The sequence below is a fragment of the Callorhinus ursinus genome, unplaced genomic scaffold, assembly GCF_003265705.2.
Source record: "Callorhinus ursinus isolate GAN/ISIS: 27379988/994484 unplaced genomic scaffold, GSC_fseal_2.0 scaffold51, whole genome shotgun sequence".
Lineage (NCBI taxonomy): Eukaryota > Metazoa > Chordata > Mammalia > Carnivora > Otariidae > Callorhinus > Callorhinus ursinus.
In genome coordinates, this window is record NW_027397113.1 from 127,927 (window position 1) to 149,775 (window position 21,849).

General features: G+C 64.4%; 2 protein-coding genes across 2 annotated transcripts in view; both read right to left on the reverse strand.

Annotated features, from left to right (window-relative positions):
• Positions 1-4,787, reverse strand: part of IFITM10 (interferon induced transmembrane protein 10) — a 6,846-nt gene extending 2,059 nt beyond the window's left edge. Inside the window, exons 1-2 of the mRNA XM_025878600.2 lie at positions 4,653-4,787; positions 3,927-4,379 (exon numbers count right to left, since the gene is read on the reverse strand). Coding sequence (XP_025734385.2) covers positions 3,927-4,379; positions 4,653-4,712 — 513 coding nt within the window. The 5' untranslated portion in view covers positions 4,713-4,787. The remainder of the gene's footprint in view (positions 1-3,926; positions 4,380-4,652) is intronic.
• A 4,137-nt stretch (positions 4,788-8,924) lies between these two features.
• CTSD (cathepsin D) lies at positions 8,925-19,104 on the reverse strand. The gene is made up of 9 exons (XM_025878531.2): positions 18,942-19,104; positions 16,766-16,925; positions 14,738-14,861; positions 14,148-14,266; positions 12,560-12,786; positions 10,630-10,752; positions 10,112-10,256; positions 9,920-10,018; positions 8,925-9,848 (listed from the first exon to the last, which is right to left on the reverse strand). The coding sequence occupies exons 1-9, from the start codon at positions 19,007-19,009 to the stop codon at positions 9,681-9,683; spliced, it is 1,233 nt and encodes a 410-aa protein (XP_025734316.1). The 5' UTR covers positions 19,010-19,104; the 3' UTR covers positions 8,925-9,680.
• Between the last annotated feature and the right edge of the window lie 2,745 nt (positions 19,105-21,849).

Below are 21,849 nucleotides of genomic sequence, written 5' to 3' on the forward strand. Positions count from 1 at the left end.
TAGATGGATGGGTGGCTGGATGAGTGGGTGGATAGGTGGATGGGTGGTTGGATGAGTGGCTGGATGGGTGGATGGATGGGCAGGTGGATGGATGAATACGTGGATGGCTGGATGGTTGGGTGGATGATGGATGGAATGGTGGGTGGATGAATGAGTGATGGATGGATGCATGAGTGGATGAGTGGGTGGATGGTTGGATGGGTGGATGGGTGAGTGGATGGATAGGTAGATGGATGGGTAGGTGGATGGATGGATAGATGGATGGATGGATGGATGGTCAGATGGATGGGTGGATAGATGGGTGCATGGGCGGGTGGATGAGGGTGAGTGGGTGGATGGGTGGATGGGTGGGTGGGTGGATGAAAGGGTGATGGCTGGAAGGGTGGGTAGATGGATGGTCAGATGGATGGATGGACAGGTGGATGAGTGGGTGGATGAGTAAGTAGATGGCTGGCTGGCTGGCTGGATAGATGTATGGATGGGTGGACGGGTGGATGGACAGGTGGATGGGTGGGTAGATGGGTGGGGGATGGGTGGATGGATGGGTACACGGGCAGGTGGATGTGGGTGGGTGAAGGATAGATGGGCAGTGGATGGATGGATGGTGGATGGTTGGATGGGTGGGTAGATGGGTGGGTGGGTGGGTGGATGATGTTGATATTCATAAAGCAAGTAATGGGCAAATATGTATATACAAGAACTGGCACAGTATCCTCCCTCCTAATCAATCTTTTTTACTTCCCTGTTACTGGGAAGTCTACAGCCTCCTAGGCCCAGACTGAGGAGACACCATGTCATTAAATCTGCTCCTTCTCTCTTGCCCACCCTCCCTGCCCTGATTCAAGCCATGCGTTCCTTTTCCTGGCCACCACACTGGGACCCTAACTTTTCTCTGTCTCTGGGCTTCTCTTATCCACTTCCTCCACATTGGTTGCAGATTTTATTGCTCCGACCATATCTTTCCCTTCTGTGTCTTCCACATGATAAAATCCAAATCTCTCACATAATTTTTCGAATCCTCCCTGCATGGCTGTGTCTGGCTTTCTAGGACTATCTTCTTGTCCCCCACAGAAGATGGGGGCCCTGCAATCCCCCCTGATTGCCCCATTCTCGTGTCCTGATTTATGTTCTTTTCTCCATCTGGAACACCTGTCTCCTTACCACCCCCTCGCCCAGTGAAAACGATGCGTCCTCCTGTAAGTCTCCCACACCCGGCTCCAGAGTTGTCCCGAATCAGGAATGAAGTGTTCTTTTTCTGAAACACTGACACTTCTTCCATCTTGGAGGTGTCCTCTGTCCATCCACCCATCATACAACACCCTTTGACCCCTACCGTGGTCAGCCCTGCCTTGGCACCGGTGACAGCAAGAGGAAGGGGTGGTTCTGGTGGGGCGGGCAGCCATGACTGGGGCAGGGGAGTCTCTGCTGGGAAGTGGGGGGCAGCCAGAGTGAGTCAGTAGAGTCTTTGCAGACGGAAAGCCCTAAGGCTGAGGGAGCAGCACGTTGCAAAATGAGGTGTGCTCCCAGAAGGGCTGGGGCAGGGCAGGGCACGTGTTGGGGGGCGAGGAAATGGCTAAGAATGCATCTTGAACATCTTGAACAGCCCTGAATGCCGAGATGAGGACTCTGGCTCAGCTAACAGGGGGCACCAGTGGTCATTATGAGCAGCTCACGCCTACTGCCAGAGTGGAGAGTTGACGTTCTGGGTCTCTGCCTTCCCTGGACACTAGGCGAAGCGACATAAGGCTGCGATCTGTGTGCTGCAGACCCAGCTTGCCCTGAACTGAACTGGCCCATGTGGGTGGAGAGAGTGGATGGCCGGTCTGATGGGTGGATGGACAGGGGAAGGCAGAGAGGGACACTGTGTTTCTTTCACACCCACCGAATGCCAAACTCTACCCTGCGCAGGTGTGCTTACTGGAACGTCGTTTCATTTCAGTTTGTTTCGTGAACAGACGAAGGCATGAGCTCAGATGAAGGTGGCCTGTCAAGAGCTCACTGCTCTTAAGGGACCAAGCTGGGAATTTGGCCAAGGCCTTCTGACCCCAAGTCCTTTAGGCGCCCTTGGAATTGCCCATGATGGGCTACAAATGGTGTAGGGTGCAGCAGGCCAGGAGACATGCAGCTGGATGGACAGATGAACACATTCCCGGGTGCAGGAGTCTGAGCCAGCCCGTTCTGCACCCCCCCACCCCTGCCCAGGCCAGAGACAACTCACCTTGCACCCCCTTCCCTGGCAAGCCTCAAGCTTTTTTGCCCTGGCTGTCCCCCCCCCGGGGGGGGGGGGAGTCATGGTGAGCTCCCTTCTGCTCCTCGGAAGCACTAATTCCTACCCACCACCCACCCCAGAGCTAATCCTGCACCATTCAGAAATCTGACCTACCTACAACCTGCACCAGATGGGCCTGCCCTGTGCCAGCCGGCACCCACAGCTGAGCCAAGGGGAGGAGGGGACAGCTTCCAGACAGGAGCCCACGCAGCAAGACCCAGGTCTACAGGCCATTGTCAGGGCACGGAAAGAGGGCACCGGGGGGGCAGAGCTGAGGTTGGTCTGGGGCCTCCACTCCCCAATTTCTAGGGCCCCCTTCCCTTTGCTGCCTCCACAGCACACTCATGCACACACGTGCACACTCACACTTACATACACCCAGGCACACACGGACACTCACACACACAGTTGCTCCTATATACACGCACACTCATGCCCACGCACTCGTGCACACATGGTCACATGTGAATTACACGTACACCTTCACACCCACACACACTCGTACACGTGCACACTCACACACACTCACTCACACAATGCAGTCCCCACACGGTGGAGCCCAGAGCTCAGTACACAGGCCTGGAGGCAAAGGTGCGCCTGGCGGTGGGTGATGCTGACGATGAGTCAGGAGGTGGGGATAGCCGGGTGGCCAGGGTGTGTGATGCCAGCGGCAGGGGTGGGGCTCAAAGATGCACAGAGGCAGAGCTGTCCAGGCTTCTGTCCTTTTTCCAGGGCCAGCCTCCCTGGCCTAGACCCTCCCCTCCCTCCAGCCCCCACGTTCCGCCCCCACCTCACTGGGCGGCTGTAATCAGTGACATGCATCAGGGCTTGGACCCGCAATCTGGGGACAGTGATGATCTGGCTAGACATGAGCCAACACCTTCCAGAGTGACAGGGAGATGGGTCCTTCAGTCCTTACACATTTGCACCGAGCTCCCCACTTCGAATGTGAGTGGATCACAGCCTCTCTCCTGCAATCTTGGTCCATTTCTTTCTGCATTGCCCTGGGGACATGAGGTCCTGTCTGCCTGGTGGCCTGCTCTGCTCCCAGCCAGCTCCTCTCACAGCAGTGAGGGGCTCTTGGAAGTTGTATCCACTCAGGGTTTGGGGTCAGGGGTGTGTGGGACATGCCTGTGGCTCTCTCCACCCCCTGCCCCCCGCCGGGCACCCTGGCCACCAGGACGGACTGTCTAGAAACCGTGTGGGAGAGGGAAGGCGGAAAGCAGTGACTTGATCAGAAGCCCCGTCTACCATGGCCTCCTTCTGAACGCGTGCCTGGTTTCAGGGTCCCTGTGAGGGGCTTGGAGAAGTTCTCTGCACTGTCCCCCTGTCAACAGGGGAAAGGCTCCAAGGGTCTTCATCGGTGTGCGGCTCCATCCCCGCATGCCCAGGGGCAGCTCTGGGACCCCACCCACAGGACAGGACACTGAGCCCTCGGTCTGCTCCGCAAGGACTAAGCTGGCTATGTGGAGAACGCCGTCCTGCACGCCCGAGCCCTGTCAAGGCAGCCTGGAAGCTTCCGCAGCTCAGGACCGAGCCAGGCAGCCCCACCCCGCTGACTCGGAGCTAGCCAGCAGCTGTGTGTCTCTGGATCCCACGAGGGGGCCCCCACCTGCCATCCCCCGCTCCCCCTGTCCCCCTCCCCCGCCCCACTCACTTTGAGGGAGTAGGCCAGCGCAATGAAGCCCAGGCAGCAGAAGTTGAGGTAGACGAAGTTGAAGATGGACCACAGGTAGTAATCGTTGACCTCGGTGGTGTCGGGGTAGACTTCAATGACCGTTGCGGGGTTCGTCATAGTTTTCTTCTCTGCTAGGTGCTTGCAGGCCTGGGGGGCACCGGAGGCCCGCACGCTGTCCGTCTTGCTGCTCTTGGACTCCATGGGGAACAGGGTGGGCGCCATGGGGGGTGATGCTGAGGGCTCAGGGGCCGGGGCCGCTGGAGCCTGCAGGGCCGGGGGCTTGGACACGCAGGCAAAGCAACCCTTAGGTGAGCCTGCCGGGGGCCTTGGAATCCAGAAGGCCCCGTCCAGGGGGACTCGGGCTTCCTGGGTGCCGTCCGTGGTGCTGGCCGGGGCTCCCAGCGGCGCTGGGCACTGGCTGGGGCCCTGGGCCTGGAGGGAGGCGGGGAGGAAGAATGAGCTGGGTCCTGCCTGCCCTGCAGGGCTTGCCCTGGTGTCCTGCAGCATCTCCCCTGCAGACTCACAAGCAGCCCCAAAGGAGATGGAAATCCCCACCGAGGCGGCCAGCTGCCAGCCTGCCTCCCCCACCCGCCCTAGCCACCCCGATGCCAAAGCCCTTCACAGCAGCCTTGGCAGGAACATCGGGGGCTTTTCATCACTTTGCCATCTGCGCACATTCACCCACTGACATAAAACAGCAACAACCCCCATACCCAGCAACAACCCGACTGACAGGCTGTTGTTATAGACAGAGCATGCCAGCATCCCGCACACCCCGGCACACACAGGCCAGGCAAACCCACAATGGCAGCATCTTGGCCACTATCTGGCAGAATGAGCAGAGCTCTCCGGAGCACCTGCAGGCTGACAACGCTGACATCGGCCACCAAGACTCTCCAGACCCCCGGGGCGCACCCGTGTGCTGAGATGCTTCCAGGTAAACAGCTCCGCACTGTGACACGCAGCGTGGACACACACAGCCACACGGGCTCAGACGCAATCGCCCGGGATGGAAACGGCCACTGCGGGCGCCCCAAACTCGTGCGCGTCGTCCCCGCCCCCAACCCCGGCCCAGAGCGGCGGCCGGGACCCCAAAGGCTTGCTCTCACTCGCAGGGAGCCACCCAGCCCGTGCCACAAACAGACGCACAAGGACACTCTGCGAAACGCGCACTTCTCCAGCCAGGCACTAAGGCGTCTGCGCCCTGCGCCCCCCCCGGGGGGGGTGGGTCTGCGGCCGTCACCCCGCGACCTGGCCCCGGGCTGCCGCAGCCTCACGGACGGACGGCGCGCCCCGCGCCCTCACCTGCTGGCGACTCCTCGGCGGGCGGACCGACCCCTGCGCCGCGGTCCGCGCGTCCTTCCGCCGGCCGGCGGCTCGCTGTCTGCCCCGCCGCTCCGCGTCCCGGCGGCTCAGCCTCGGCGGGGGGAGCGCGCGGGGCTGGCGGCGCCGCTGTCCCCGCTCCTGCGCTCCCTCCGCAGCGCCAGGCCGGCCGCGCGGCTGCAGCCCCAGCCTGACTCACGGGCGCCGGCGGGGCGCAGCCACCTCCCCGCCTCCTCCCGCCCGCAGGGTGGGGGCCGCGGGCGCCGGCCGGAAGCCGGACCCTCGGGGGCTGCAGAGCCGGCGGGGGGGTTGCGGGGATGGGGTCCCCCTACAGTGCCACCCAGTGTCCCCGACCGCTGAGCCTCCCGCGCCTCCCCGCCCCTCCCTCCTGCTGAGCCCCCAGCCTCTCCCCCCTCTGTCTCTCCAGGAGGGAGCTCCTTCACCCTCCTGCTGGCCTCCTCTGCCCCACCCCAGCGACCGGGATGGCTATCTGAGCCCCTGCCCCTCCGCTGACCCCTCTCAGACTGCCGGGTCCCTACGCTCCCCACATCTCAGTCCTCACCCCTCCTCAAGTACCAGTCCTGGCCTGGCAGAGCCCCCACCCTAGAGAGCCCAGGTACCCCAGCCTGGGCGCCTCCCCAGCACATCCCTGCACCTAGCCCAGCCCCCATCCGCTCTCCTGTCCCTGTACACACCCCTATCCCCAGCCAAGGCCCTTGCAGGCGCCTGGCCCCCCACTGTAGCCCCTCTCTGAGCCCCAAGCCCATCACCCACCTCTGCACAGCCCCGCCCCTAACTGCGGCCCTAGCCCCAGACGCTACCAAGTCCGGCCTTCCCTGAGCCTTGATGTGGCCCTGTCCTTTCTGAGCCCACCCCTGTGGGAACCCCTGACCCCGTTTCCCCAGATCTGACCCTACACACCCCAGCCCAGAGCACCCAGCCCCACCTCCTGACTTTGCATCCCTCACCGAGTTCAGTCTTGAAGGCCCTTACCTCTCACTGGTTGGTCCCCTCTGCCCATGGGGCCAGATGTTCTTCTCCAAGCCCCTAATGACCCTTGTCTCCTTCCACTCACCTGCCCATGCCTCTCTGCCAGCCCTGCTGGTCCCACCTGGGCCGCGTCCCCTGCAGGTGCTCCTTCCTCCAGCCAATGCCCACCGGCCCAGCCCCAGCCCCCTCTGGGGGCCTCCACTCACTCCATACCCTCTCGCTCTCTCTCACACGTGTCCTTAGATGACCTCTCCTTCCTGCAAAAGTCCCAGTGAGTCCCATCTGCAAGGGAGAAAGAAGCCCTAGCCCTCTCTGCCTCTCCCGGAACCGCCCCCCCCCATCTTGCAAGTGCCCTCTTCACCAGCCCACCCGCCCCCACAGACCCTAGACCCCCCCAAGCCCCCCCCCCAAAAGCTGGGTTCTATGTGGGGGGCCCCTAGATTTCCTTCCACAGCCCCCCCCCCCAAGCCCCTGTCCCCTCAGAGGCCCTGGCTGCCCTCTGACCAGCTCAACCTGCCTCCCCGTCTCCACAAGCCTCCCTCCAAGCCTGGGTCCTCTCAGGAGCAATCCTTGCCCGCCTATGCCCAGTCCTCTGCCCACCCCTGCTCTCCCCAAACCTCTTTGAGTCTGAGGCCTTCCCGGAACCCACCTCCCTGGACAGGCCTCAGCCCCTCCCCGAGCCCTCCCCTTCCAGCCCCGCCCCCCACCCCCGGCCCAGCCTCATCTGTGGCTGTCAGGAACCCCAGGAACCTCCAGGAGGTTGCTAAAAGCCCCTGTGAGTGGGAGGGGTCCCGGGCACCAGGGCTACCCCCCATCCTGGCCACGGCCTCGACAGAGGCAGGCCCAGTCCCAGAACCCACAGGCGTGAGGGGGGATGGGGACTGTGGGGGGATCAGGATTCAGTTCCCCCCCACGCCACACCCACTGTGCCCTTCCCAAGGGCCACACGTAGGGGCACCTGGACCCCCAGGCCTCGGGCCGAGCCTGACCTACGGTGCAGCCTGCCTGCGGTCAGCACCACACGCCACCAGCTCACCTGGGGCCAGGCACCGCCCTACCTGCCACAGGCTCTGCCCGGGGCTGCTCTGGGCAGGCAGGCTGCCGGCCGTGGCCAATGGGGCTGGTCGGCACAGGAGTCCAGCTGGTCCTCAGACAGCAGGAGAGGGGCGCCTGGCCCTCAGGGGCCTGCTCCAGGTCCCAGGGTGGAGTCAGGGCCTCCTGCTCCAGACAGCCTTGAGGCTGCCTCTCCCTGGGCCCCGGAACCCAGAGCGGCGGTGGGGAGGGCACGTTAGCCCCCACTGGCCTCCTCCCAGCAGGGGAGGGAAGGCGCTCGACTCCGTTCGGGCGTCCTCCAGGCAAAGGGCAAGAGGCAGGAAGTGCCCACCGGGGCCTGCTGGGCTGGTGCAGAGCATGGCAAGCCAGCCAGGACAAGGGCCAGACACTGAGCTGAGCTCCCCGTGGGGACCCTGGCGAGGAGTGCCCTGTTATTACCCACCTTCTAGTCAGACTAGAGGCTTCGGGTTGGGTCATAGAGGCTGGATCTGAGCCGGGAGTCAGATGCTAGGGGCCAGAGGATCCCAGCCAGCAACCCAGGGCAGTCGCACTGGTCCTGGGCTCTGGGCAGGAGCTTTGGCGCCCTGATGGCAGGTTGGGGCTGGAAGCTCAGCTTGTGCTCATCTACACAGCGCCTGGGGAGGGACCGGGGGCATCTTTTGTGCTTGTCCCCACCTCCCAGAGAGCGGACGGAGGTGGCCTCCAAGCTGAGGGTCACAACCGCAGGGCCAGCAGAGTGGGGGAGGCACCGCCAGGCCGTGGCGGGTGGCAGCAGGTCCCAGGGCAGCCACCAGGGGTTTGGGGGGGGGGGGGTGGTGTTGAAGGAGGCTGCCTCCTTCCGGGCCAGCTCTGACTCCAGGTGTCTCAGGACACAGAGGCTTGGATGACACTGTCTCCTCATCGGCCCTGCCAGGCCCTGCGGCTCTGCCGTCTCCCTGCTCGGATTTCAAGTGCAGAGAGCACGGCACACGTGTTTATGGGCCTCCTCGCAATTCTGGCTGAATGCTTGTTAAAGGTGCCAGCTAGGACTCGGCTCTGGGGTGCAGTCCCCTGACCCCCTAGGGCCAGGCCAATGACAGCCATGGCACTGAAGGCCGAGAAGGCACCAGGACAGTGACATGGGTCATATTGGCCATTTCCCTGACACCTGCAGGGGGTGGGCTCCAGGCAAGAGTCCAGAGCCGCTGATCCAAGGGAATTCTGTGCCAGTGGCTCACAAACTCCTGTTCATCCCTTAAAACCTCCTGGCTGTGTAGCTGCCTCTGGGCAGATGAGCCCAAGCACCCCTCAGCAAACTCCCAAGAGGCCAGATCCCCAGGGAGGTCTGCAGCCTCCCACCAAGGCCACATCCTGCTGGTCACTGCCCCAGGCCTCTGGGCAAGCTAGCCCTCCACCGGTGAGGCCGGGCAGCAAGCTGAAGCCCCCAGGGTCCCCTGTGCAGGGCAGGGGGGCTGGGGTCTGGGAGCCAGGGCACCTCCAAAGCTTCTCCCCCTGCCTGGCTGTGAGTCAGCCCTCAGGAACAATGGCCTCTCAGCAGCCACAACGGCTCCCTCCCAAGTCCAGATTTAGAACCGCCCTTCCCACCAAACACAAAACACGCCAACACAGAAAAAAGAGGCCCAAACTACTGTATTTTCACGTCAACTTTGGCTCCCGGTCACTCAAGAGAGGGGCAGCTGCAGAGAAGGCGGCACCACCCCCCCCCTTCCCTTCTTCCCTCACCCTGGACCAGCGAATGCCCTCCTGGATGGGGTCGAGCCCCAGGATGACCCCAAAGGCGTCACAAGGCTGGCTTTTGTTCTCTGAGCCCCGACCCTTCCAAGTCCTTCCTGCTTGTCCTCGGGCCTGAGCTGGCCCCTTCCTCGATGGGCCCACACAGGAAGATAGGGGGGCCGGCAGCGCCCAACTCCGGACCCCAGGCCAGGCAGCGGCAGAGCCCAGAGAACAGCCTGGCTCGGGGTGGGGGTTCAGTCCAGAGGTCCTGCCTGGGCAGCCAGGCCCCTGAGGCACAGGCTGGGGGCGGGTGGTGGACGGGGGTCCTGGGATGCGCAACTGATGCGCTGCCAGGCCAGGCTGGGCTTCCAAGGTACTGAAGTGGCTCCACACTCCGGATCAGCCTGCTGGCTGTCCCACACCCCGCCCCTCCATTAGACAGACACACACAGGCAGGCAGACAGGCGGGCGGCATTTCTGCAACCAGGGCTGGGGAAAACCACAGAACAAAACGGCAGGCCCGGCAGGCCGGCGCCTGCAGAGTTGGGGTGTGAGTGTGAGTTTGAGCGTGAGTGTGTGTGGCAGGGGCGGCCGGGAGGGCGGAGGCGGCCGGTCTCCTCCTGCTGGACTCCTTCCTCCCCAGCAGGCGGGCGGCTAGAGCCTGGTGGCCTCCGCCAGGCCCACGCGGTTCTGGTCCCGGTCGAACACGGTGTAGTAGCGGCCGATGAAGACGTCACCCAGGATCCAGAGCGGCCCGCCAGGCGGGGGGATGTCCATGCCCATGAAGCCGCTCAGACAGATGGTCTTCCCACCCTGCGACACCTGGGACGGCCCCGGTGGTCAGCACCCCGCCCACCGCCCCGGCCCGCCACCTGCCCCTGGCCTCCACTGACCTTGAGTGTGTAGTCCTCTGAGGACAGCGTGTAAGGTTTGCCGCCCAGCTTCAGAGTGACCTCGGGCAGGGTGGACACCTTCTCACAGGGGATCATGTACTGAGGGAAAGAAGACAGAGCAGCTCTGGAGCAGTCCGGGGGGGCGGGGGACAGCGGCTGGGGCACCCCGCCCACGCAGCCCAGCCCGCTCACCTCGCCCTGGATCAGCGGCACGGCCCCGATGGCCTTCTGCAGCTCGCGCACCTCGTCCACGGGGCCCACGATGAGGGAGGTGCCCGTGTCCAGGATGGCCTCGCAGCCCCCCTTGCACAGGGTCAGGCTGCTGCCCACGTCCACCCTGCGGGGGAGGGGGTGTGAACGCCCCGGCCTGGGCTCATGCTCAGGGTGGGCCTTGGAGGGGGGGCAGTCCTACCTCCAGGGCCACAGCCTTGCCGGGACCCTTTCTTCCCCTCTCCGGCTGTGAACAGTGGTGGGTTGGGGACTCAAGAGGCCAAGAGCAGGTTAACTGCCAGCCTCCAAGTCTCGAGCAGGAGAGAGCCAGAGCCCAGGGGCCAGGAGCTCAGCTGGGCGCCAGGAGGTGGCAATGGACCCCGGGGCCAGTGGGCCCAAGGGCCGTAGCTACCCAGAGGCCTGCTGAGCGGGCGGCTGGGCGGAGCCCCCTCACACCACGCTCCCCCGGAACCAAGCGCGGCCCCCCAGCTAACACTCACTGCTCCATGTGGACCTGCCAGTAGGCCTTGCGGGTGACGTTGAGGAAGGACAGGGGGCCCCTGTAGTACTTGGAGTCCGTGCCGCCCAGCATCAGCTCACCCCCAGGCTGTGCGCCGGGGTTCCTGGGAGGAGAGAGGAGCGGAGTCAGCTGCATTTGCTCCTCAAGCACGGCCGGGCGGGGGGGGGCTGCCCACCCCGACCCCACGCGTCCAGCCTGACCGCGGGCTCAACAGGCACGAGCTGGGGCCAAGTCAGAAGGGGTGGGTGGAGCTGCAGAGATGGAGAGTTCCAAAGGAGGCACGAGGAGGGGGAGGACTGCCTTCTCCTTGCGGGGTGGGGCGCTGATCCCACACCGTGTGGCCTGCAGGCCAAGCTCCCGCTCAGCCCGCACAGGTGACCAGCCTGCCACTGGAGAGAGCCGGGGTTAGGCTAGTGGGCGACGGGGAAGTGAAAGCTAGGAGCCCGAGGAAGGGGACCGCATCTGCCTGAGAACAAACCAGGGAGGGCTTCTGGGAGGCGGCACTGAGCAGCGCTGAGAGTTGAGCCAGCTCACTCCTGCCCCGGGGCCTTTGTACCTGCTGTTCCCAAAGATGCCCTCATCCTCACCCAACTGCTCCCGCTCCCCCTTCGCCTCTCAGCTTTCCTGCGCTCGGCCTGCACCGCTGGCCCTGCCCCGGCCTCCAGGCTCTTCTCCAGACTTAGCGTTTGAGCTCACCGCCTTCTTCCGGGCCGGTCCGCACGCAGAAACACCAGGCCAAACCCCGTCCTCCCTCTACGACCGGCAGCCTCTGGCCCTCCCCCCCAGCCTTCACCTCGGAAGTCCAGTGTGGAAACCAGATGGCCGTCTCCTTTCTGCTCCACACCCGCAGCCCTGCCCCTCCGCCCACCGCCCCCCCTGCCCCCCGCAGGGAGCCCTGAGCCCGGGCCTGGCCAGCCCCCTGGGTCCTCTTCCCCTGACTGCCCACCCTGGGCCTGAGGGCTCACAGGGACAGACCCCACTCCGTTCCCCAGCGTGGCGTCATCCAGCCTCCGGTGGGTGGCTCTGCCTCAGGCAGCTGCTAAATATCTACCACCAAGGGCAGCACCCCTGCCAAGGCCACGCCGAAGCCAGGAGCTGGGCAAGAGGAGAGGCTTGGGGCTGGCACTCAGCCGGAGTGCCTGGGGCTGGACCCTGAGGACGAGTGGGCCTGTGGGGTGAGTAGGGGGCGTGTGGTGCAGTGACCACCAGTGGTCAGTGGGCTGCCCGCTCACATGCAGTCCACACCTCTGTCCTCAGCACACCCGCATCAGGACCTCTGGCACCGCCCTGAGGGGACAGCCAGGGGCCCCTTCTCAAGGGCACGGCACACTGGTCACCCACCTTTCCGTGCGGTGCAAGGGCCACTGGGACAGTTGGCGCTGCTGCCAGGGACGGATGGTGGGGGTCACTTTCCACCTGGGGTTCCCTCTAGCAGCATCTGGCCCTCAGGACCTCACTGGGGTCACCTCCCCTGGAGAGCCCCCAGGCCCCTCACCTCCAGAGGCCCGGCCACAGACTGGGGCTCGTAGCTCTGTCCCCTCTGGGCCATCAGTGACTCAGGGGCCACATCCGCTCGTTAGACCCAGGGAAGGCTGGGCTGAGGACCCGGGAAGAGGAGCTGCCATGAGCCCTGACCAGAGTCTGGTTCTCCAGGAGGGAGGCCCACTGAGCGAGACCCTGGGCCCACAGCCCAAGCCGTTCCTGACGGGAAACCCTGGCCCCAGAGCCTGCCCAGAGAGCCCCCTGCTCATCTGTAAAAGGCTGGCCAGTCCCCCCTCCGGTCAGAGGCCGTAGGTTAGGAGCCACGGCCTGGTGCCTGGAGGGTGGACGGGGAGGCAGGCAGCTGCGTGGAGCTGGGAGGAGGGGTGAGGTGTGGGGAAGAGACGGGGCCTGGGCCCCTCCCACCCCACCTGTTCAGGTAGAAGGAGAAGATGTTCTTCTCCACCAGCTTCTGCTGCATCAAGTTATCAAAGACGGGGAGCACGTTGTTGACCGAGATGCGGGGGTAGGCCATGCCCAGGATGCCATCGAACTTGGCCGCGATGAAGGTGATGCCCGGCTGCTTGATGGCCTCCCCAAAGGTCTGCCTCTCCACCTTGACGCCAGCCAGGCTCGACAGAGCCGACTTACAGGGCACCTGGGGGCGGGGGGGGGGGGGTCAGTGGGCCACTGGAACCACGGAGCCCAACGCCCGGGCCCTGCGTGTGCAGGCACAGCGACAAGCCCCGTTCAATCGTCACCTGCCACCTGGCACACAAGCCCAAAAGAACTGGCAACACTGGGTGGGACACAGCGGGGACAGGGACGCGGGAATCCGTGGCTGTCGGGACCCGGTTTTCAACCGAGTCAGCACAGACGGGTGGGCTTCGCGCTCAGCTCTGACCTCTGGCCTGGGGCGGCTCCACCCAGGCCTGCGCCTGCCCTTGGGCTACTGGAACCCCATGACCCAATCCCATGACCTAAGTCAGCCGACTCAGGCCACGCCACCCCTCCCCCACTGCGACCAGGCGGCTGACAAAGACGCAGAGCAGGATGTGGGGAGAAATGGCTGTTTGGGGCTGACACCCTGACACCAGGAACAGGGGAGCGTGATAGGCAACATCCTCTTTTGGGCCCACAGAGATCAGGAGGCAGAGACCCCAAAAGGGCAGATGGGTACGGGGGAGGGGCAGTGCTTCTGCAGGAAGGTCCCCGGCCACCATGGCCCACCCCACTGTCCAGACAAGGGACAGACAAGGGGGATGCTGGTTGGGCGCCGGCCACACCCTGCCGCCTTCCGGATCAGCTGGGGATGGAGGGCTGGAGGCTGGGGGGCCGGGGGCTTGGCGGGGGCTGTGTTCCACTTTGCTCCCCTGCCCCCAGGACTCCCAGTCCAGACGCTTCCCAGTAGCTGCACACCAAGAGGTCACACAGAGGCACGGGCAGAACCGTCAAGGCCCTGCCTATCCGCCTCACCCCGAAGACTCTCTGTGGCAGGCAGGGTGCCTGGATGGCCCTCCAGTGTCCTCTACGGGGGCTCCCAGCACATCTCTGCCCTCCCCGACCCCCAGTCCCCAGCCAGTGGCGGGGACCCCGTCCACAGGGCCTAGGCCTCAGCGCCCAGCGGATACCTCAAACCCAAGGCATCGGAACAGAAGCCAGCCTCCCAACTGGTTCCTCTGCCCAGCTGCCAGCCGTGACCCTGGGAGGAGCCTCACCATGGATCACTCCCCAGGTCCTGGTCCCAGAGCCAGGCCCGCAGCTCTTGCACCCATGCTCTGGTGGGCCCACTTTCCCTTACAGCCCTCCCGGCCGGCCCCCACGTGTGGGCGCGTGTGCGCACACGGGGCCAGGTCTGCTCCCCGACCCCTGCCCAGCCAGGCCCACCAAGCTCCTCCACAGCTCCGCCACAGCTCCCGGCTTTTGCTTGGGCTCAGCTGCCCAGCCGTGGGGTGGGGCAGGGGCCACCAAGGCCTCTGAGCGTCCCAGGGCCCAGGAGCAGTCTCGTCCCAGACTCACCGACACAGTGTCCTGGCTCAGGTACCCAGAGAGGCTGCCCGAACCGTAATGGATGTCGAAGGAGGTGCCATTCTTCACGTACGTGCTGGACTTGTCACTGTTGTACTTGTGGTGGATCCCTGCGCTGGCCGAGAAGCCCGTCAGCCCACTGTCCCAGCCGGGTCCCAGCCACCTGCTGCGGAGCCCCCCACCAGGCCATCCTCCCAGTGTCGGGGTGGGCCTGTGACCCCAGGCTCGGTCTCAGCCAGCAGTGGTCTGGCCTGGCTTGCCCCATCCTTGGCCACCTTGGTCCCAGCCCAGACGAGAAGCAAGGTTGGCATGAACAGGTTCACCTGGAAAGTGGGGTGCCCTGGGGTGGGGCGGAGGGGCCAGGCCCGTCCGGTGTGGCTGAGAGGCAGAAGCAGTGCACTGCCCAAGAGGGGCTGAGGCAGGGCCACTGAGGGCCCGAGGCCTGCCCTGCTGGCCCCACCTGCACTGGGGATGGGGCAGCCCCATGCCCGGGGGAGAGCATGCACCCACGTGAGGCGGCGGCTGGGCCCCGTCCTCCCCGCCTGCCCCCTCCAGGCGCACGAGGCAGCGCTGTGACTCACAGCAGGCGATGTCCAGCAGCTTGCAATGGATCGAGGGGACCCACAGGTTGGAGGAACCAGTGTCAAAGACCACCGTGAAGCACTGCGGGGGTGTCCCAATGCCGATCTCCCCGTAGTACTGGGCCTGAACAGGGGAGCGGGGTCCGTCAGGGCCGCCCCTGGTTGTCCTGGGGGCCAGACTTTGGAAAGCCCAAGCCAGGGGAGGGACACCCAAGGTCCACATGTGCTCCTGCCCCTCCCCAGCCCTCGGTCCTTGTACCCCAGTGCTTCGGGTCCTGCCTGACCACGTGAGCTTGGAAGACGACCCCACGTGAAAGATGAAACCAGCGGTCCTATCGGCCTGGCCATCCCTGAGCCCTGGAAGACCCTTCTGCCCCAGGGCCCTAGCAGGGGAGACTTCCTCCCACGATGGGGGCCACGTCAGGGCTTGCCTCTGGGACGTCCTTCCCACCCTGCCCTTGCCCCACCAGGCCAAGCCTGGAGGGCTCCTAGGTAGAGGCATGTGGGCAGCTGAAGGAAGGAGGTATACCCTGGAGACCGGAAGTGTTAGCTCAGAGTCTCTCACTGCCTAGACACTCTGCCTTCAATACTCTGGGCCTCAGTTTCTTCATTGGTACATGGGGGTGGGGGGAGAGAGCAGCCTAGGGAAGCCCCGGGTGCTGATGCACGGCTCAGGTGAGCATGAAGGGGGTACACGCCCCTCTGAGCCTCAAAGGGAAACCCCGTCTTTGGTGCTCTCACAGGTCAGAGGACACGGATGCTTGGACAGGTGTGAGCTTGAGGCCACCTGAGCCCTGCCTGCCTGGGCACCCCCTTCTCTGGGGAGGGCGCCTGGGCCCCAGGTCACCCAGAGATTCTGGCTCCAATCCCTGCAGGAGTCTCTCTCCTGCCACTTGGCTCCAGGAGAACCAGCAGCTGCTGCCTCATGACCTAGCAGAAGTGTCCAGATTTGGGGGGCTGGGGGATGACTCAGCGAATCTCCGTGTGTGCGCGCGCGCGCGCATCTGCGCACGCACGCGCGTTGTGTGCATACGCACATGCTTGCACTAGGGGATCAGGAACTGGTCAGTCAGGCCCGTAGGAGGATGCCCCCACCCCCCAGCCCAGTCACATGCCTGTGAGGCCACTGCTTCCTGGCACGGCTGGGGCTCTGGCCAGACAGAACAGAGGGCACAGAAACCTGTCCCAACCCCAGGTGGACCAGTGGCTGGATGGCAGCAAGGAGCTAGGTCCCCTCCACTCGGGCAGGCCATGCAGAAGGATGCCAATTGGGCGACCCCAGAGGTGCCAGGCTGGGTCCCAGGACCTGACCCCTGAGCTAGGACCAGGCTGACCCAGGCCAGCTTGGTATGTGACTTATAAAATGTCCCACCTCTGAGCCTGTTTGCCCCTCAAGGAGCACTGGGCATGATCAGTGCTGGCTGCTGACCAAAGAGGAAGAAGGGAAGGAGGCAGGACTGGGTCAAAGGTGGCACCAGGCCTTCCAGCAGGCAGAAACAAAAAAGCTCCAGAGCCCTCAGTTATGCCTGGGCAGGAAGGCCCAGATGACCCGAGCTCAAGGACCCCACAGCCCCTTGGGGCCTAAGTTTGATTTAGGCTCCTCTGCACCCAGCTGATGGCCCTGGGCCCAGCGTGCTTATCTACACACCATGACCCTGTGCCCCATGCCCACAGGCTGACCTCTGGAACAAGACAGCTCCTGATGTCAGTGATGGTCAGTGGTATGCAGGGGGAGAGGTCACGGGGGAGCTAAGGGCACCCCAACCTGCCCTCCCCACCCCCACAGCAGGACACAGGTGGGAGTCCTCAACTGGGCAGGGGTAGTGGGAGGGGCATCCAGCAGGGAAGGGTGTGGCTGAGCAGAAGCCCCTCCCCCCCACCGAGCAGGTGAATCCTGCAAAACCCTGGGCTGCTGAGCAGTGTTTCCTGCCCGCTTATGCGGAACCTTTCGTAAAAGCCATCTGCTGTCGAAATCAGTGTCTGCGGTCCACCCAGCCCCAGCCCCAAGAGGACAAGCCCCATACTCACGTCCATGTAGTTCTTGAGCATCTCTGGAATGGGCCCCCCCGTCACACTGGGCACCCCCTGGGCATATTTGGAAATGGGGCCCTTGGCGATCAGATCTTCCACGGGGCCCCCCAATTCTGACATGGTCCGGCGGACGGAGGTGAACTTGTGCAGCGGGATTCTAACAAGAGGAGGGAAGGGGGCTCATCAGGGCTCGCCTCCCCCTCCCCCTGGACTGCTCTGCACCCTCACCCACATTCAAGCCACTGGGGGCTCCAAAAGCACCCCCCATCCCTTGTCTTCACTCTGTGCCTGCTCTGGTCTCTCCTGGGACAGTGGCCTGTGGGGTCTGTTAGGGTGCAGGTGTCCATCTGTCACTTCTGCCTGACACCCTCTGAGGGGACCCATTCACCCGCCCTCTGAATCTGCTGCTCTCCACACAGACGCCATGCAGAGATGGTCCCCACTTCCCTGTCTGGACTCCTGGGCTGGCTATGCCTGGCCATCAGATGGGACTTAAATGCCACTACCTCTGAGAAGCCCTCCTTGGCCACCCTTCAACGTGACCCTGTTACCCTCCGGGGCCCTCACAGTAGTGAATTCATTTCCTGCTGATGCATCCTCTGTCCCCATCACGGCGCAGACCCCAGGAAGGTAAGGCCTGCGCTGGGGTGCTAGGGGTCTCTGCCTCTGGGTCTGCCTCCCTCTGAGACGCCCGCGGCACCCCACTGACAGCCCCTGCCTCCCAGCCATGGTGCTCTGCCTGGGCAGAAAGAGCATGGGGTTGAGGTCAGGTGGCCTGGTTCTTAGTGTGCGTGGGGTCCCTCCCCTGGCCTGGATCCTTGGCTCCTGGGTTTCAGCTTGCTCCCAGCTCTGACAATGCAGGTGGACAGGCAGGCACCCCTGAGCACACTCCAACACTTGGATGGAAGGTCCTCCCAGCCAAGAGGACTTGGGAGTTCAAGGTCACAGCTGGCCCTTCCTGGCATGCCAAGGGCGTGCTTCAGGAAGATGGGACTCTTGCCTAAGACCTGGTAGGCTGTTAGAGTCCAAGGTTCTTGCCTGGGGGAAGGGAACACGCCCTCCAGTTACCCAGGAAACAGGTGCCATCGGTCCCACAGGACCTGGAGGAGGTGTGAGGGGCTCTGGTTCGGCTGCCCGGCCCCAAACAGCCACAGACTCGGCTCCCCACAGCCATCCATCCCCGGAGGGGAGACATGTGGGCAGCACCAGGGTAGGTGCAGCCCTGCAGCTGCCTCCCCACAAAGACTCCATTTGGGGCTATGTGCCCCCGAGCCACAGCCTGCGGTGAAGCCCACGCAGAACGGCCTCTTTGCAAGTCTGAGTCCTACTCGGCCCCCAGCCGGCTCCCACAGCTCTGTGGTCTCACCCACCTGCCCACAGGCAAAAGGCCAACGGCAGAGGGGCAAGGATGCCTTCCCAGGCCTGGCACCAAGGCCCCGGGGGCAAGGGTGGGTGCGGGACCAGAAGCGGCTGGCCCACTGCACCCCTCCCCCATCTGGGAAAGCAGGCTGCCTGGCAAGAGTGGGAGGGTGGGGGTGGGTGGCGCCCATCCTCAGCCTGGCTGGCACAGCACGGCACAGCCCCGATCCAGGCCCGGCGGATGATGGACTCACCTGGTCCAGGGGGACAGGCCCCTGGGCCTGAGAAAGGTGTGGTCCTCACTAGGGCAGGTGCCAGTGGGGAAGCCTACTGCAGCCGGGCCACTCACCCAGACCCTCTCCTTAGGCTAACTCCCTTCCGTCTCTGAAACACTCGGGGGCTCCTCGGGTCAGAGGGTCTCCCGCCGGAGCGCTGTGGTCAGAGCCCCCCCGCCCCCCGCACAGACCAAGCGTGACCACGCCCAGTTCACAGCGGGCAAAGGGGGAGCCAAGCGCGAAAGCGACTCGCAGGTACAGGGGCTGTGCGCAGTACACCTGGGTCTCCTGGCTCCCGCACGGTGGGCCCTGAGTGCAGGTACCGCAATCCCACCTGTCCTGGGGAGGCTCGGTCAGCCTGGGCCTCAGCCATCCTCCCTCCTGCAGCCCCCTGTCCCCCCAAGTCTGACTCCATGGCGGTAGAGAAAAAGGGTCGCGGGCTGGCGGGGGCCCCGCGGGCGGCACGGCTGCACTCCAGAGCGCGGGGCGTACGGAGGGCACCGGGGGCGCGCGGCGCGCACAGGGTCGCAGGACCTCACCTGACGAGCGCGGCGGCGGGCGCAGCCAGCAGGCCAAGGACGAGCAGCAGCAGGCCGGGGGGCTGCATGGTGGCGGAGGCCGGGTCGGAGCGGAGAGCCGGGACGTCGTGCGCTTATAGCCGGGATGACGGCGCAGTTGGCCGAGTCAGCTGACCGCGCTGTTTGCACCCGGGCCGGTCACGCGGGCCGCGGCCGGCGTGCGCGGGGCGGGGCCTGGGCGGAGGGATCCGGGCCGGGCCCCTGCCGGGCGGGCGCACGACGCTCGGGGGCGCGCACGCCGGCCTGCGGGCTCCGGGACCGCCCCGGCGCGAGGGGCGCGGCGGGGGTGCCTAGGGCCTCAGCCGCCGGGACCCGGCTCGGGCCTCCGGACGCCGGCAGGCGGGCAGGCCCTGAGCGCGGGGCTCCGTCGCCGCCGCAGACTCGCGGGCTGTGCACCGCGTGAGGCCTTGTAGCCCTTCCCAGGCCCCTGCTCCGCCTTCCTGCCCCCCCCTCCATTGCACCTGCTACAGCACCCAGGCCCCGTTCGCCCAAGCCTATTCCCTTGCCACTCTTCTTCAACCTTGGGGATCGTCCAGACCTTATCCTCCGGCTCCAAGTGTCCCCAGGGCTCCCCCTTTCACCTCTGCAGAGCAGCACCTGCCTGACCCTACCCTGAGTCCTCCTACCTCTGGGAGCCCATTGTCCCTTCCAGGCCCCATCTCAAAGGATGCTGCCCAGCACGATCAGATAAGGAAACAGGCTTCTCACCTTGAGTGACTGGGGGTCGTTTTCCCAGCCTCGGGGGAGTGAGGGTCTGGGCTAGTGAGTCCCTCGCTGGGGCTGGGGCCAGCGCTCAGTCCTGCTGAGGCCACAGTGACCCACGGCCCTCCAGGACCTCCCATGGCCCTCCAGGACCTCCCACCTCCCCAGATCACTAAGTCATGGCCAGCTTGCTGTCGGAGGGGAGAGAGGGCCCGGTCCACTTCTCCAGAGGAGGGGAGTTTGGATAGGTCACTTCAGAGAGGTCCATGTTGAAAACGTGCTAGGAAGTGACCCTTGTTGGGAGCAGGCCTCTCTGGGAAGGTGACATTTGAGCAGGATGTGAACAATGAGGAACTGTCCCAAAGGGACTCACCTATAGGGCACTTTTTCTTGAGTGGTCCTGCCAGCTACTTGAAGGCAGGCCAGTGGGTTCCGTGACCCATGGCAGGCAGGACTGGAATCCCCAACTTTTCTGTGACCACCAAATCAGGACCCTGACCCCAGCCAACACCTTACCACCCTGGTCAGCCTGATGGCCACAGATGAGTGACCACTGCCCCTGCCTCCACACCTGGCTGTTCCACACATTTGTACTGGATTCCCCTGCTGTGTTCTAGATACGAGGACTGGAGCCCGGAGGCAAGCAAATACCCCTGCCTTCAGAATCTGACCCCAGGTGTGCAGGTCCACGGCCATGCGCCACACAGGCCCCAAAGTGGGACCCTCGCATGGGACATCATCACCTCCCTCCTGGCAGGCCACTATCTCAGATGGGTCAGCTGGGCACCCACGAGACCACGTGTGTCCCAGGATGCTCGGACACAGATGTGTGAGCAAACAGCTTCAGAGGGGCCCATCTGCTTCTTGCACAGGGGCCAGCAAGGCTGGGGGCAGGTGTGGCGGTGAGAGACGTCGGAGGTGTGACACGACAGCTGCTGTGCCTGGCTGGGGCAGGTGCCAGCCGTGCTGAGACCTTGGGCTTTCCCCTGAGGATAGTGGGGAGCTGCAGAGAGGGGACCACTGGTGGCCTAAAGCCTGGAGAGACCATGGGTAAGCCGCTCCATACAGAGCGAGGACGTTGTCTCTGTGCTGTTCCACAACCCCCAGCACCCAGAGCAGGGCCTGGCACGGGGTGGCTGCTGGCCGGTGGTGTGCGGGAGAGATGTGTGGGCCCCCTAGACCCTGGCTCGTGCCCACCAAGAACTGTTGGTTCTGAGTGGTGCTCAGGGGTCCTGGCTGGCTTCTGCACTCCTTCCTGCAAGGCCCTCGGGATGCCCTGATTCCCTACCTCCTCAACACCCAGAAGAGGCCTGGGGTAGAAAGGGAGTGGGCCCTGCGGCCGCTCCCCAGAGGACAACTCGGGGCTCCCTCCCTGGTGGGCAGTGCCACAGGCCATGACTGCATAGGCTGGGATCTGGGCTGCACTGGGCCCCACCAGCCAGCTCCAGCCAGGAGCCATGTCCCCACCTTACACAGCTGCTCTGGGCTGGGCCCCGGTGCTCCCTGAATCCCTGTAGCCTCAGTCAGGTGCAAAGGTCCCAAAAGGCCCCTATCCCCTGCCCCTGCCAAATGTGGGGCAAGGCCAGGAAGACGTGCTCCCCGGCTGGGCCAGAGGGAGTGGGCCCAGCACAGAACTACAGGGCTTAAGGGCATTCCAGTGCCTGCTGACCGGGTGCCCCAGGGCAAACCTGGTGGGAATGGGACTCCCAAGTCAGTTCAGCAGGTGTGGAGTGTCCCGGAAAGCTGAACCCAGTGAGGAGCCCAGGGTATGACTCTGGTGTCTCTGGCTCCTAGTGGTGGGGCCCAGGGTCTAGAGACTCTGGCAGGGAGAGCCAAGGCCCCGATGGGTAGGGTAGGCCTGGGTGAATCAGAGGATGAGAGTGGGTTGGAAGCCACGTCCCTTTGATCTCCACTCCCATGCCTCTTAGGTCAACCCCTCTGGGACCTGTGCACCCATTTGTCCCTCCCCCACACAACTGTCCAGCACTTGGCACTTGTCACAGCACCGGGGACTCAGGGCACAGGGAGGACGGGAAGGACAAGGAAGAACATGTTGCAATGAGAGGAGCTCATGTGAGCAGACTAAGGAGGTGATGGGTCAGCAGACCGGGCAAGAGCAGGCTGAGCATGCCGGGTCGGGGCAGAGAGGGGCCACCCTGCCAAGGCA

What these genes read in the sequence shown, in the direction of transcription:
- CTSD (XM_025878531.2), bottom strand. Translation starts at nt 19,009, where the DNA reads ATGCAGCCCCCCGGCCTGCTGCTGCTCGTCCTTGGCCTGCTGGCTGCG. An exon ending in CCCGCCGCCGCGCTCGTCAG is followed by an intron (nt 16,926 to 18,941) that starts GTGAGGTCCTGC and finishes TCCTCTTGTTAG; the next exon opens with AATCCCGCTGCACAAGTTCA. An exon ending in TGAGCCAGGACACTGTGTCG is followed by an intron (nt 12,787 to 14,147) that starts GTGAGTCTGGGA and finishes CCCCGCCCCCAG; the next exon opens with GTGCCCTGTAAGTCGGCTCT.